At 47.7% G+C, this 16,633-nt stretch overlaps 1 protein-coding gene across 1 annotated transcript in view; it reads left to right on the plus strand.

Moving 5' to 3' along the window:
- The window catches only part of IGFBP7 (insulin like growth factor binding protein 7), a 77,363-nt gene that overhangs the window by 55,618 nt on the left and 5,112 nt on the right, over nucleotides 1-16,633 (plus strand). The window contains exon 2 of the mRNA XM_059160467.1: nucleotides 11,371-11,480. Within this exon, the coding sequence (XP_059016450.1) occupies nucleotides 11,371-11,480 (110 nt within the window). The remainder of the gene's footprint in view (nucleotides 1-11,370; nucleotides 11,481-16,633) is intronic.

The raw sequence follows: 16,633 nt of genomic DNA on the forward strand, positions 1-16,633 counted from the left end.
CTTGTATGGACGTCAGTCCGTCTGGTAGGTGATGCTAGCAGGTTTTCCAACTTCTGTGCGAGCTCTGTCGAATCAATGACCTCACCCCCCGGCATTGTTGCTGACGCAGCCTGGGTCTGCTCATCCACCACGTGGCTACCACAGTGGTCACCTCACCTTACATATCTGAACCCTCCATGCAGGGTCCCTCCAAGGGTCACCCCATCCCGTGTGTTCCAGAGTCACCTCTGGGGGTCACACCCTTGGTCAGTACCCAACTCCTTCTTGTGCGAGACCCAAGTTGGGGGAAAGAATAAGAAAACATCAAAGTAAGATTTGTTTGTAAGCAGCAGATTGTTAAGAAGGAATTTTCTGTTCACGTTCCGTGGTCAGACTTAGAGTGAAAATTTTGACTGCAAGGTTCACAGTCCTCATAGAATGACTTGTGAATACTAGGATATCTGCGACAGTAAAAAAAAAAAAAAGGGGGGGGGAACTAATACAATTTAGAAAGGTTTTCAATATGGAAGATTCGAGCCATAATGGGGTGTCTTGTTAAAACCCAGCGGTGAGTAGGAGTCAGGAAGTGTGATTCACAACGTCACCAGAGTTCTGTGTGCCGTCACTAGGGTTTTGTCACTGGATGGTCTGCTTTCAGAGCGGCTGGGCCACGACTAAGCTATGCCTTAGCTGTCTCCTTCTCTGCTGTGGATGGGGTGGGGTGGTCACGTGGTCAGCAGCTCACTAATTCTCGCAGACAAGCTGCCCATGGGGGGTGGGGGGGAGCGCCAAAGCTGCCTGCCTTCTGTAGGAAGGAACCTACTACCTTGCCTTCCCAGGTCCAAAATGTCCACTAGACGGTATTGACCTTGGTACTACTGGTCCCCACAGACTGTAGCCTTTCTTCTCTTTCCAAAGGGTCTCACACCTCAGTGCCCAGATTTAACCCCAGATCTGTCCCTTCCCCTTTCCCCCATGCAGCACCGTCCCCAGACCGGCATCCCACTCCCGCTCGTGGGTAGGCGCCTTCTCTTAGCCCGGCCCACAGCTTTGGACCCCCATCCAGTCAGTTCCTGGACGGATGGCATTTGTTCCTCCTGAGTACTCCCTCCAGGCTGCCGCTCTCCTGTTTCCATGGCTACAACCTTGACTTTGCTCCCTAACCCCCACCCTGTCCTACTCCTCCTGCAAAGGCCTTCAAAACCATCTCCTGAAATGCCGCGGGAATCCTGCCTCTCCGACACCGAGGCATGCGACACGGTAAAGCCCATGGCCTCCACCTTCCATGGTGCCCCACACCGGATCTTCGCGGCTGTCCTGTTGCACAGTGCGCTCTCCCAGAGCCGCGGTCCACTGGGCTGGCTCTTGCCGTTTCCCTGCCACCGCACCTCTGCTCTGACCGGCTCAGGCTGGTCCCTCAAGGTGGGAGTTGCCTTGACAGAAGTCCTACTCCTGAACTTCAGGGCCTGCCCAGTGTCATTTCCTTTCCCCAGCCGTTGCATGTCCAAGTGATGTTCTGTCTTCATTCTGAAGAGAGGATTTTTACCGGCTCCAGTCAGTAAGGAATCTACGTTGAAACCGAAGCAAGAACTAGTATTTACTGGTTTTTTCCTCTGCCCAGGTACCAGGCCTATGGCTGTATCTTCTTTGATCTTTCCACTAATCTAAGGATTTCAATATTGTCACCCCATTTCAAGATGAACAATCTGGGAGGTTAAATAACTTGACAGTGTCACATTACTTGAAATGCTAGAACAGAAGCCTTGATACCAAGGTCCGTGCTCCAAACTCACTATATAGTCTGTTACTTCCCCAGCATTTTGTTCTTAATCTAAACTGTTCAGCAGCCCCCATCTATCCCAGTAGATTATATTTGGAGGAGAGGAAGCAATTCTTACACACTTTTGCCCCCAGCGGCGTTTGACAGGGCCCCATCCTGACAAACTACTGGGTCTTTGTTCACACTAAAGTGTAAATGACTAACAGTAACTACCATGAGCGGATGACTATCTTAAACTAAAGCCCTGAAATGAAACCTGGCCTATGCTGCTTAGGATTTAGTACTTTTTCCTCCTGCCCTTTCTGTCCTCCACTGACACCCGGGAGACTGTGTGCTGGATTCCCATAGCCAGGCTTGGCTGCTCTGTCACCCCACCTCTGGAAGTTCCCAGAATGACTTGTCTTGGCAGATGGCTCTGCTCTTTAATTAGACAGCGAGCTACTGCTTCCCCTTATTTAATATCAGGAAGTTTTTGCGTGTTTCATCCCCTTCCCCCTCTTGGCCATAGTGCCTTCCTACTATTCTTTTCCTAGTTTGTACTTTTGTTTAGTGTTTTTCCCTTCAATGTGTTATCAGAACTCAATCTGGGGATTTTTGCCAAGGTGTCTGAACTCTTCATCTCCATATGTGGTATCACTGTTCTTTCTCAAACCCTCCTTTTTTGGTATGAATGCACATACTGTGTATGAACTGTTCCAAGATTCAGCACCTTTTAAGAGTTTTAGATAAGTATGGCTGGAAAATCCACTATAATGTAGAGAAGTCTTTATACTCAGCTGTCTTAGCCATGTGGATAAGTACTCAGAGCTATAATGCCCATCATATAACCCAACATGGCACAGAAACCCTTTTTTTCATGTGAGGATGATTGATGATCCTTCCCCCCTGCTCCACTCCCGGCAGACCTACCCTCCTTGCGGGAGATTCCGTGGCTAATATACACAAATTAATTTGCATCCCCCGATCATAGATAGGTTAGTGAGTGGGCAGTAGCCAAGAAACATTGCTTATTGCAAGAGAAAGTCAAGTGGAGGATTAAAGAAAATGATGATAAATAATCTGCCAGCTGGTTAAGAAGTCGTTCTAGCATCACTTCGGTTAGGTGTCTCGGCAGCATGTACACGGGTGCGTTTTCAAGACAGTGGCTGTCTACTCCGTTCCAAATGGCTAATCACGTTTGTTGCGAGTTTACTGCTGCCCTTGACCCACTGCATATAATCTGGGCTGTCCCTCCTTCCAGTGAACGTGAGGAACATCTGATTCCAGAGTTTCCGGCTCAGTTCTGACTCCAGGAGGGCACTGGCGTCTTCGGTTAGCCCTGCCGGGGCAAGCGTGGGAGAACAATGATGTGTTAAGCTGTATGGCACTAACTGTGAATGCAACAGGATTTCAGAGAAGAAGGAAGTGGGAATCTCAGCTATACAGAAGTGCCAAGGGAGGGTGACGCTTCAGCTGCAGAGCTTCAAAGAAAGGATAGAGCAGAGATAATAGATGAGAGGAAGGACATCCCAAGTGGGCCATGCATCATCATAAGTGAAACTTCAGAGTAGTAATGAGCCAGGTAATGGTGGGTGAGCATGGGCGTGAGTTTGGGTATAAGTTAGAAAAGCAGATTTGTAGCGAAAATGGAAGAGATGATGAGGGAAATGGAAGCGATGAAGAAAAAAAAAATACATGATTGAATATAGTATCAATCAAATAGGACAAAAATAGACAATTGGGGAAAATTTGACTTTTGAGTATTTTCCAGTGGAATATATTCAGCTTCAGAATGTGACCTCTCCTAACATCGTCTAAACAAGTCTTTCAAATTAAAAAATTTGGCTCACTAGGCAACAGTTGAAACCTTTATAAGCTCTATTTTATTCATTCCTGGGAGAATGAACTTTGTCACGCGTCACGTACATTTGCTGGGAATGGCCAGCAATCCCTGTAAGAGGGATGAGCGATCACTCCAGACTTCACCGTGAAAGAGAGGAGAAGGCAAGGGGTCAACCTTAGACACAAAGAGCCTTTGCTCTTCTTTGCTCCCACTTTTATTGGTCCTTCGGGATAATGATAAGGTCCTTCAGGTCCTTATCACTATTTCTCAAGCCCCTGATGTGTGACAAGGGGTCTTACTCAAACTAGGAGGATCTGTTTATGGGAAAGATACGATATGATAATCTGCTTGATCTACTAAACATAGACTCAGGGATCATGCAGACATGTCTTAGAGCACAGGGTGGCTGTTTGGGTTAAAAAAGCTTCAGGGAGGGGCACCTGGGTGGCTCAGTGGGTTAATCCTCTGCCTCTCGGGGTCCTGGGATCGAGCCCCGCATCGGGCTCTCTGCTGGGCAGGGAGCCTGCTTCTGCCTCTCTCTCTGCCTGTCTCGCTGCCTACTTGTGATCTCTCTTTCTGTGTCAAATAAATAAAACCTTTTAAAAAAAAAAAGAAAGAAAGAAAGCTTCAGGGAAGACGACTCCTGGCGGCCTTCCTACAGCAGAGTGCTCACACAGGCCTCGGCATTCCGAAGGCCAGTGCCCTTCTCGGAAACTTTCTCTGGCCCCCAGTGGCCTCTATGTAAACCAGCCATTATGGCTGGCTTCACGCTCTACATTAACCCCAACACAGACTGCATTTACATAGGCAGAGAGGTCACTGGGCTGAGTTGTGGGCCACCAGAGCTCCAGAGCCCAGCCCCGGAACTGCAGAACCTCACAGATGTTGAAGATTCCAGAGGAGTGAGCTCTAGGACACGCTCCTGATAAGTATGTTCATTTCTAAGCCCAAAGAGAAGATTCTCAGGCTCATCCTGGTTTCTTCTGTTAACAGTGGATAAGTGGCTTGTCCGGGGTCGTGGCTTTCAGCAGTAGACACGGACTGAGAGCCAAGTGTTCTGTCTCCCAGAAGGCTTTGTTTTTTTAATGATAACATGGTAAGGACCTCTCAGATCAAGTCGAGGAGTGTTTTATGCTCTATAAGAGACTAGGAAATTGTTCACATATTTAAATACGTTATCATCATGCTTTTTATAGGATAACAAATTTTAACTATGTTCTACTACAAGTTCATGTAAGTCAGCTTGAGCAAAATATAGGTCAAATTAAAGATTCCACTTCAGGATCTATTCCTATGTCATTTGTGTGTGGGTTTTTTTGTTTGTTTGTTTGTTTGTTTATTTTTTTTAAGAATTTATTTATTTATTTATTTGACAGACAGAGATCACAAGTAGGCAGAGAGGCATGCAGAGAGAGGAGGAAGCAGGCTCTATGCTTCGGCATGGAGCCTGATGCAGGGCTCCATCCCAGGACCCTGGGATCATGACCTGAGCCGAAGGCAGAGGCTCTAACTCACTGAGCCAACCAGGTGCCCCTCATTTGTGTGTTTTGTAAGAAATGCTCTTCTTAGCCTCTTCAGAATCAAAATGAAATATTCAAGATTCAAATCCATCCATCCACAATTTTCCCTTTTCTACATTTTTCATGGTTTCTCAGGATATAGCTCTTTCTAGGTTATAACTGAATATTCCTAAAATAATCTGGTAATCTGTGGGTCATTTGTCTAGAACTTAATTCAAAGGAGCTGAGGAGGAAGGATGTACCTCTAGGTGGAAATTCTGTGGGAGACTTCTAACCCCTCCGAGGTCATTTTAAAGTGACACTGACACATTAAATCGAATTTTAGTTTTCTTCCAACCTTAGGACTTCTTGCTACAACTTCATTGAGGATCTGGCTGTCTTGTGCTCCTCCGCCTCCTCCCTCCCTTCTTCTTCCTCCTTCCCTTCAGAGAACCATTAAAGAGAAGAGGTCATGTAAGGTCACCAGGCAAGAGTTATTAAAAGGAGCGGGGGCAGGCAAGAAAATGAACTTAAAGAGCTAAGATGAAGAGAGATCGGATGAGCATGGGGTTGTGAGAAGTAGGAAAGGAAAATAGAGTAGGCTGATTTGGGTCCAGTCATCTGAGAAAGGTAAGTGTGTCTGAGGTGGGGAGGCATTGGGGTAGACGCCTCATGCCGGCCACCGGGCAGCGCCGTGGCAGCTTGGTTGCCCAGGGTGGGGGAGGGGAGGAGACAGGTGGTGGGCAAGTCAGATATTCTCTGTACAGGATGTTTGCTAGACAGATGTCTGAGCAGCCTGAAGTGCTTACTGGAACAAAGACAAGGATAAATAAATAACCAAACCTATCTGGGGTTTGTCCCCATACATTTAAATAGTCTGCAGCTTGTTTCAAATGGGATCCAAACACGGAACATGATCTAGACCGTATCATTGGTACCCTTGGCCCGGCCTCGAGAACGGATTTTCAGCTTTTTGCCTGAAAACAAGCTCAAAGGGTACCAAAACTTCCTTTACCCTTAAAAACAGAAACAAATTCTGGATCAGTTTAGGACTTCTTGGAAAAAAGGCAGAGTGGAAAGAGAAACTATTTGGTTAGGAGTCGTTTCACCGAGCTCTCTCCTGAGGGCAGTACAGAAACTTCGGGAACTGGACTGCGTGACAGACATGCAATTCAAGATGACAGTTGGCGGTGAAATTGCTTATCAGTGGAGTGTGTGAGATGACAGTGATTTAGATTGGGGGGAGGGGAGTACAGTGTTGCTGGATCTGCCACCATATTACCCCCAAATATTTTCACTCTCCCTTTGCTTCCATACAAAACCTGTCCACTTGGTGTCCCTGCGGGTCCCATGAAGTCCCTCTCTCACTCTGTGTCACAGTGGCTGCTCACTCATCTTTCTATGAGTTTGCTGTCTTCTGCCTTCATCATGAGCTTGTCCATTCCCTCTTCACTCTCTGAGGAAATTTCCAGACCAGCGAGTGGCAAAGAACCAGGCAGAGTTTAGTAAGTAGGTGACCCAGTGGATATCAGCACTGAGCAGCATAAACAGGAAGAGTCTGAAACCATGGATCCTTCCAGCACGGGAAATCCGATCGGAGCCAGCATGCCTCCACCGGCTCTGGGAGGTTGGTTGGTGTCTTGAATATTAGTCTAATCATTCACTGATCTGACTCGGCTTTGCAAGAGACTACATAGCAAAACCTAAAGGGCATTCTGTGGGTCAGCACTTTCTAGTGTAGATGCTGTTTACTCAAGTTTTCTTTATGTTCTTGAATCTGACATTTGTTCAAGGACATATGCAATAGCCAAGGGTTTTTGTGAATGTTGTGCAGCAGACGGGTCCTCAGAGCCCCTCTGCCCTTCCATCCCCATCAACTCAACGGATTCAACAAGTAATGCACAGTTTATGGTATGGAATCTTGTAGAATTCTTGGGATGGGCTGGTAGCAGAATTGATGAGAATTGTGTCCTTAGAGTGATCTAAATATTGACTCAGCCCATTCACCTCAGGTTTAATATGTGTTCCAAGGGTTGGGACAGAGAAAGAGGAACCCACAGACTGATTTGTCCTGATCTTGAACCTCCTGGTGATGGCTCTCATTCAGAATATTTCTGGCTTCAGAAAGAGTTTTGAAAGAACTCTTGTGCTTCCTGAAATGTAATGCTTCTTGGAATAAGGAGAGGGTTAGAGAGGGGTAGATGTAATGAATCTGCCCTCTCTTCAGTGCTGTGCTCTGAATACATTTCTAAATTATACCACAGTCATTACTGGTGCAAGGACAGACACATAGAGCAACGGAACACAAGAAAGAATCCAGAAGTAGGGGCGCCTGGGTGGCTCAGTGGGTTAAAGCCTCTGCCTTCGACTTAGGTCATGATCCCAGGGTCCTGGGATAGAGCCCCACATTGGGCTCTCTGCTCAGCAGGGAGCCTGCTTCCTCCTCTCTCTCTGCCTGCCTCTCTGCCTACTTGGGATCTCTGTCTGTCAAATAAATAAATAAAATGTTTAAAAAAAAATAAGAATCCAGAAGTAAACTCACTCATATATGGCCGATGGTTTTACTGTTATGATTCATCAAGAAAAGGATGGCCTTTTCTTTCTATTTATTTATTTATTTATTTATTTATTTATTTCACAGAGAGAGATCACAAGCAGGCAGAGAGGCAGGCGGGGGTGGGGGAGCAGGCCCCCTGCTGAGCAGAGAGCCCGATGTGGGGCTCGATCCCAGGACCCTGAGATCATGACCTGAACTGAAGGCAAAGGCTTAACCCACTGAGCCACACAGGCGCCCCAAGGATGGCCTTTTCAACAAATGATGCCAAAGCAGTTGATGTCCTTTGGGGGCAGTGGGGGGATGAACTTTGACCTCTACTTCCCAGGATACACAAAAATCAATTCAAGATGGGCCACAAACCTAATGTGAAAGGCAAAACCAAAGAGTTTATAGAAGAAAACAGGAGGTCTTTATGATCTTGGGCTAGGCAAAGATTTCTTTTAACAGGGCACAATTTCTTCAATAGGGCACAATTTCTTTTAACAGTCCTTTTTAAAGGACTAATCATAAAAGAAAAATGTGATAAATTGGACCATGTAAAAACGAAGAATATCTTAGTTTTACAATTATGCCATGGGAAGAATTCATAGCATGTATTCAAGGCCTGTAACAGAAAAGCTTCTGTTCTTCCAGAAATTCTTCCAGGTGTCCCCAGAATGTGCCCCCTGACTAGACCGAGGACTCTGCGACTGGTTCTGACGTTAGGGAGACAGATGCAAGTTAAAATAAGTGGTTTGTTATAAGGCTCAGGCATCGGGACCTCACAGGAAAAAGAAAGTCTTATATTCCTTGTGTGGTTTTAATACATGAGAGAGAGCTTTGTTCCCAAGCCCCTCCACAAGGGAATACTAGAATATTCTCTGAACAATCTCTTGAGGTCCCCTGAGCTTTGAGGTCATCCTAGAGAGTCTGTGTGTGGGAGGGAGGACAGAGCCACACGGACGCCCGCAGGGAGGTGAGGAAAAGTAGTTCAGACTCAGCCAGATCCGGTTCTCCTGTAGGCCCACCCTGGGGTCCCGGGACCCTGGGGGAAGCCAGGGGTGCAGTCAGGCCTGGCTCAGACCTTTGCGGGGTCCTGTGTGGGTCCGGTCAGACTAGGAAGCACTGGAGACCGAGCCAGAAACACACACAAACGCAGCACGACCACGCTCACCCCATCCACATTTGTGACTGAAAAGCCAAGACCCCTGGCCAAGATAGAGGCTTCCTCTTCAGACCTACGGTTTAGAGGAAAGGAAGCACGAAATCTATTTAGGGCTTTCAGAACTTTGATTGTTTTGCACATTCTTACAAAGGGGGAAAAAATAAAAATACCCCGAGGGATTAGAAAAAAAAAAAAAAAAAAAAAAAAAACAGCATCTAATACTTCAGATGAGTGGGAAAAAAATCTTAAATGCTGGAGTCATTTCCTTTCTATTTCAAAAAATTACTAGTGTGCTGGAAATAGCCTGTCGAAAAAGGGGAGATTTTGTGTCCTTTGAATCCTGATTGTGCCAGAAAAATTTTCCAGGCCTAAAGGGGAAGTTGTCCCTCTCCCAGGACACTGATGCAAGATGACCCCACAGTTAGACATTTTATTTGGCAGTGGAGAGCCACGATTCGGAGGGAGTGATTAACTCATTCTTTCAAGAACTGGCACTGAGCATTGAGGACTGGCCAGGTTTGGTTTGGGAGTAGGGTGCCGTCTTAGCTTCAGTGTGGGGGTGGGGCGGGGAGGCCCAGCACGGAATGTAAGGCTCCCAGCCCTGCCCCCACCTCTTCTGTGGACTGTCCCTCATGCCCCTGAAGGCCCCTGTGCTTGAAACCAGGCGTTCAGAATGAGCAGAAGTGAAATACTAAACACAAGCCACCAAGAAGACGGTGTCTGTGCCTCCCTACAGCAGATGCTGGGGAGCTCCTCTCCCAAACCCCCCAAGAGCACTGAGCAAGCACCGTTCTCTCTGTGTCTGTTGGTTTCAAAAGTGCCGCATTTCAGGAGCGCCTGGGTGGCTCTGTCGATAAGCGTCTGCCTTCGGCTCAGGTCATGATCCCAGGGTCCTGGGATGGAGCCCCGCACCGGGCTCCCTGCTCTGCCGGCCGCTCTGCCTACTTGTGATCCCTTTCTCTTTCTCTCTCTCCGCTCTGTGTCAAATAAAATTTTTTAAAAGTGCCGCATTTCAGAACTGGGTTACTTGCTTGAACTCCAGGTAACGTGTGAAGGATTGAGTGGGTTTCCCGTGCCATCGTATTTAGCCATTGGCTGGCGCTTCCTCCATAAAGGGCTCCACTGTAAATGTTTTAGGCCATTCGGCCTCGGTCACAGTGGCCAGACTCGAGGCATGACTGTGTTCCAATAAAACTTAATTAATGGACACTGAAACGTGACTCTCCCATAATGTTCACATCATGAAATATCCATTTCCCCCTCCCCAACCATTTAAAAACACAAAGACCTCTTAGGCGCCAGGCAAAAACGAGTGGCAGGCCTGATTTGGCCCATGGGCCATAGTTTTGGCCAACCCAAGGACCTCTTTAGTAACAAAAAAGATGCGTCCCATTGATGATGACTTTTCTTTTCCTGTGAGGTCCCGGGGCCTGAGCCTTACAACAAATCACTTATTTTAACTCGCGTCTGTCTCCCTATCGTCAGAACCAGTCGTGGAGCCCTCGGTCTTAGTCAGGGGGCACTTTCTGGAGAGCACCTGTGTAAGGACCTTCTTACCAGACTGGATAGATAGATCGGTCCGAGAAGCCCTGGAGAGGTGTTCCAGGATGAGGAGGTTGGGCAGGTACCGCTCTGGGCTCTGGCTGGGTGGTCTCATGCCCGCCAAAGCTATGTGGGCAGTGCCTTGACACGTTCCCCCACTTGCTGGTGGCCCCTGCCAGGGACCTAGACACTTCGAGCCCAGGAAAGAGCTGTGTCCTTGGGCATCCTGGCCACGCCCAATGCACCTGTCACTGCTGCAGTGCCTCCCCCAGCTGAGAAGAAAGCCCTTTCCCCTTCCTCCAGGAGACCTAGGCCACTTCTCAAAGGTCTCTCTCTCCTTGCTGTCTCCCAGGTCACACGGCCAAGTCGCCATTACTTCTTGATCACCCTGACTTGTCGATTTTCAATCCTAAACCTTCTTAAAACAGGGACTGCCATCTTTTCTAAGTGCACAGCACAGTTTCAAATGTCTTTAGATATTTTTTCTTTAACTACCTACGTCAGTTATTCCCTCCCTGCCAAAAGTAGAAATTCTGGTAAATGGGCACCTGTGTGGTTCAGTCGGTTAAGTGACCAACTCTTGATCTCAGCTCAGGTCTTGATCTCAGAGTCATGAGTTCAAGCCCTGTGGGGGGGCTCCATGCTGGGTACGGAGCCTACTTTAAAAGAAATTCTGGTAAGCAAAAAGGAAAAACAAACATTTTGGAACTAAATCTCATTATATTAATTGGAATAGCCCAGATAATGCAAAACAGCTGGTAAATTTAAACTATTACATGTGATTTAAGGGAGCAGAAAATTTTGTGAACAACACATTTTTCTTCCTACTGCTTTTTGTTTGTTTGTTTCGAAGTATGCATTTCCAAAGCAGAGCTTCAAAGTCACGCTGGTGACAGGGGGATGCCAGTGCGGCCTTCGCAGTTTGCTTTAGATCGTGCACAGGAGGGACAGCCTCCCAAACAGAATCAAGTATTGACTTCCTAGTACGCTGACTGATGTTACAGACTGTTTAAAAAGATGTGTTTGGCTTTGCGTTCTCTCCTGCAGGGCCTTCCATCGTGACACCCCCCAAGGACATCCGGAATGTCACTGGCGCCCAGGTGTACTTGAGCTGTGAGGTCATCGGAATCCCAACCCCGGTGCTCATCTGGAACAAGGTCAGTGGCACAGCCTCCAGGAAGGTCTCCTAGGCTGACGAGCTCCTCTCTTAGGCGCAGGGACGGCCACGATCTAAAACCTCTGGCCTCTTCTCTTCCCCGCTGCTCCTCAAAGGCGAGGCCTTGTGGCCATCCTCCAGACACTGCCCCTGAGCCTGACCTCCAGAACGGTCTCCGCTCTGCTTTCCGTGTCGCTGCCTGAGCGTGGAGGTGTAGGAACTCGGAAACTGTCATGCCGAACACCCGAACCCACCCAGAGAGTGTGTGCACGTGTGAGTGCGAGCACGCGTGTGCAGGAGTGTGTGTGCCCGTCGGAGACGGTACGGCATGGCGGTTAACGATGTGAGTTCCTCAACCAGGTCGTAGAGTTCCAAGCCCGGGGTGTCCGACCCTGAGCACTACGAACATTTGGAACTGGATAATGCTTTGTTGTGCGCACTGCCCTGTGCCTTGCAAGAGCTTCAGCAGCGGCCCTGGTCCCTGGCCTCTCGCGGCTGGCTCTACGCCAATGCGCCACCCCAGCTCGTGTCAAAAATGTGTCAAGGCACTGCCAGGTGTCTCCAAGGGGGAAAATCGCCTAGAATGAGAACAAATGCTCCCAAACTCAGTGTCTTTCTCTGTATGATGAAGGCAGCATGTAATGTTTGTAAGGATTGCATAAAGCGATGTAGGTAAAATCCCTTGGCCTGTTCTCAGACACATAGTTAACTCTCCATTGATGTTAGCTGCTTTTCCCGGAAATACTTCCCTTCAAGTGGCATTGTCTTGTGTAACTGTCTTCACGTTTGAAGGGTAACCTATCCCCAGCGTCTGTAGAAGGGAAAAGAAAACACTTATTTGCCAGATCGAATAATGCATCACCATTATACTGCGCATTATTTTCCATGATTTCCCTCTTCGCCCATTTTAACTCAGTTAAGCCCCCACAGCAATGTGAGGGAGTAAATGTCACCAAACTGGTGCTGTCAAAAAGGAAATAGAGTTTAAGTGAGAAGGCATTACCAGATACCCCTTTTTAGCTGGTTCTCCGCTCCAGCGAGCTCTCAGGTGCGCTCTCTTGATTATTTCCTTTGCTGGTATCTGACCAGAGGATCAGCTTCTGGAATTCCACAGGGTATCTTGGCTCCCGCGGTCAGAATCCTTATGTTGCAAGTTGTAGAAACTCCCTTCAGGCTGCCTTGAGCAAGAGAAAGGGAAGGTGAGGAGTGGTTCCAGCCTCCAGGGCTCGCACATCCAGGAACCCAATGTGGTCAGGACTCTGTTCTGGACTCTCGATTCTCCATGTGTTGTTGGTCTCATTTTTGTCCTTCTACCTCCAGACGCTGCTTCCACACTGTAGGCGGCGGCGTTATTGGCCGCCCCAGGCTCCCATTATCCCTGGAAGACTCCAGGGGAAAGAAAGGGCTTCCCCTCTCCCTGCTGCACCGGGAATCCCATAGGACTGGGACTCAGGTGGGGTCACCTGCCGCACTCTGGCTCCCCCATGTGGCCAGAGGGTGCATCACCGCGTGCGGCCCACTGGTGGCCGTGAAATCAGGGTGATTCCAGAAAATGCCTGGCTATGGGGATGGGCAGAGACACCACCAGCTATATTACAGCTGACCTTTACAACTGTAACTCCTGTGAATGAGGACAGGGAAGGGGCGCCCGGGTGGCCCAGTCGGTTAAGCTTCTGCCTACAGCTCAATCAGGATCCCTGGGTCCTGGGATCGAGCCCCTCATGGGGCTCCCTGCTCAGTGGGGAGCCTGCTTCTCCCTCTGCTACTCCCCCTGCCTGTGCTCTCTCACTCTCTCTGTCAGATAAATAAATGAAATCTTTAAAAAAAAAAAAAAAAAGGAGGAAAAAAGGACAGTGAAATTTCACCTCAATTTGTTTTTGAAAGGGGAGCGAAGAGCAGCCATCCAGGCCCAGATGTGCACCTCCTGGCATAGGCTGCTCCGCTCCCCAATGCTTATGTGGAGGCTCCCGGTTTGTTCAGAGGGTAGAGACGCGGAGGAACAACTTTTCCAGAGAATTCCACAGAAAGCTCTGTTGCAGTTCTCTAGGGAGGACGCGGTGGGGGCCAGGGTGACCCCAAGTGTGTGGAGCATGTGACCTTATTGGCCAATCTTGGCAGAGAGTAATTTCCTCCGTCCTGGCTCTGCCGCACCCCAGCTAACCTACGTACATCCCAGGACAGTAAATCCGCCTCGGGAATCTTTCCCTGGAAGCTTCCCAGAGGATCTGTGGCGGGAGGGAGGGGTCCGGGGAGGACTTGCCAGAACCTAGCAAAACCTCGGGGCCGGGCTCTGCTGCATTTCGTCTGCCTTTGTAGCAATTTGCCGCACACGTAACCTAAAGTGGTGTTTTTTTTTGTTTTTTTTTTTTTTGTTTTTTAGACAGACTGTGACCCACCAGCATGTCCTCAATTCAGTGTAGGGATCGCAACCAGCACTCTCTTTAAAAAGTAGAACAGAGGGACGCCTGGGTGGCTCAGTTGGTTAAGCAGCTGCCTTCGGCTCAGGTCATGATCCCAGCGTCCTGGGATCGAGTCCCACATCGGGCTCCTTGCTCAGCAGGGAGCCTGCTTCTCCCTCTGCCTCTGCCTGCCATTCTGTCTGCCTGTGCTTGCTCTCTCCCCCTCTCTCTAAAAAAAAAAAAAAAAAAGTAGAACAGAAACTATCCTGAGGCGTGGACCACATTTAGTAAGGGTATCATTTCCCACAACGCTTCTTTCCCATATACCAGATCCCAGTGCAAAACGCGTTTCTTGCTGCGGGCCATGTCCACAATTGAATAGGCCGTTTGTTTTCTCACCACTGTCCTTGGAACCAAACTGTTGAGAATTCAAAGAAAAAATGGCACATTCAGATTCAGTTTAAGCACAGCATTGCTTTTTATTATGAATGGATATTAGAATCTCAGTTGTTAAGCCAGAGTTCAAAGAAGGTCGCAGGTCTTTCTTCCTCAAGGATTCTTAGCTACGTCCGGCAGAGCGAGCTTACAGAGCGATCCTTGTCTCGGAGACACTGAAGGCTACAGTAGCGCCCCCTTGTGGCCGCCACAGCTGGTGCGTGGGTCTGAACTTGACCTGTAGTTACTAAGTGATGTTAAGTCCCATACTTTCCCCGCAAGCCTCTAGCCTTAAAGGAAAGGAGCAATTTTTTCCAGATGGGGAAATGAACTGAAATAGCTGTATTTTAGGCTGAAATAGCCTTAATTCAGGCAAGTTAGAAATGCTCTCGGAGAAGATAAAACACCTAGAATACCTTCCAAACACTTGGAGTTTCTGAGACTGAGACTCTCTCTTCAGTTCTTTACCTGCCTGAACATTTCTGCAGATTTGAGCTTTCATGACCTCTAAGAATTTTTTTAATTAAAAACAGTAAGTGATAATGGTAATATTAGGAGAAACTCTCCAAAGATATAAAAAGAGTTCAGAATCTCCCACCTTCTTCCACTCCCTGAAATAACCAGCGTGGACTGTCCTGGTTTTCATCTTTCTGAACTCTTACTTGTGCCCGTAAACCAGCACATACCCCAATGTGTGGGGTGAGGTAGGAATAGACTGAGAACATTACTGTGAAATTTGCTTTTCTCGATAAATACTTCCAGGGCATCCCTTCAGATTTGCTTCTCAGTAACTACACGATAGTCCGAGTATGGGTTTACCATAATTATTGAGCCATTCCTGTATTGTTTGTTTTTTCCAGGTTTTGACCACCTTAAATAACATGCAAGTATATATGTATCCTATATCCAAGTGCTCTTATTCTCCCCCTCCCCCGTAGAGGATGGTTTCCCCAGAAGATACATGACTAGGGAGAAGATTTGTTTCATGCCAGTTTTAATAGACATTCTCAGATTCCGTTCTAAACAGACTGTAGCAGTTCACACTCTCCCCAGTAGTGCGTGGGAACCATTTTCCCGCATCCTCACCAGCACTGAATATTGCCCAACTTTTTACTTTTTGCTAATGATAGGTAAAAATATCCTTTACTACTTTAATTTCCTTGACTACACTGAGAAAATTTTTTTCACATTGTAGTATTTCCATTTCTTTGTGGTTTGGTAATCTTTTTAAAATTTTAATTGTTTTAAAGATTTCACTTATTTGAGAGACTGAGAGCAGCGGGGTTGGGGGGGGGGGGGCAGGAGGGTGCAGAGGGAGAAGGAGCAGACTCTCCGCTAAGCAGGGAGCCCAAACTGGGCTCCATCCCAGGACCCTGAGGTCATGACCTGAGTCAGAGGCAGAGGCTTAACCTATTGAATCACCCAGGTACCTCTAATTTTTTTTTAAATTTTAGTTCTAGTATAGTTAACATACAGTATAATTAGTTTCAGGTGTGCAGTAGTGTGATTCATCAATCCCACACATCACACGGTGTTCATCACACGTACATTCCTTAATCCCTGTCACCTGGTCACCTGGTCTACCCACTCCCCAAGCCCAGCCTCCCCCCTGGTAACCATCTGTTTGTTCTTTGTAGGGGCACCTTGGTGGCGCAGTCGGTTAAGCATCCGACACTTGATAGCAGCTTAGGCCTTGATGCCAGGGTTGTGAGTTCAAGCCCTGCGTTGGGCTCCATGTTGGGCATGGGACTTTAAAAAAATCATCTGTTTCATTTTGTCTTTTTTTCCCCTTTGTTCCTTTGGTTTCTTAAATTCCACATACAAGTGAAATCATGTGGTATTTGTCTTTCTCTGACTTATTTTGCTTAACGTTAATACCCTCTAGCTCCATCCATCTTGCAGATGGCAAGATTTCATTCTTTTTATGGCTGAATAATATTTCACTTGTACGCGTGCGCGTATACACACAAACCGCGTGTTTATCCATCTTTCAACACTTGGGCTGCTTCTGTAATTTGGTGTTAAAGATAATGCTGCTATAAAGATGGGGGCATGCATCCTTTAAACTAGTGTTTCTGTATTTGGGGGGTAAATATCCAGTAGTGCAGTAACTGAACCGCAGGGTGGTTCTATTTTTCACTTTTTGAGGAGCCTCCCCTGGCTGCGCTGCCGGCGGTGTATGAGGGACCCATTTCCTCCGCATCCCCCCCAGGGCTGGTTTCTTACGGGTTTGACTTCAGCCATTCTGACATGTCGGCTGGCATCTTGCTGTGGTTCTGATTTGTAGTTCCCTGATGGGGAGTGATGCTGAGCACCCTTC

The sequence above is a fragment of the Mustela lutreola genome, chromosome 1, assembly GCF_030435805.1.
Source record: "Mustela lutreola isolate mMusLut2 chromosome 1, mMusLut2.pri, whole genome shotgun sequence".
Lineage (NCBI taxonomy): Eukaryota > Metazoa > Chordata > Mammalia > Carnivora > Mustelidae > Mustela > Mustela lutreola.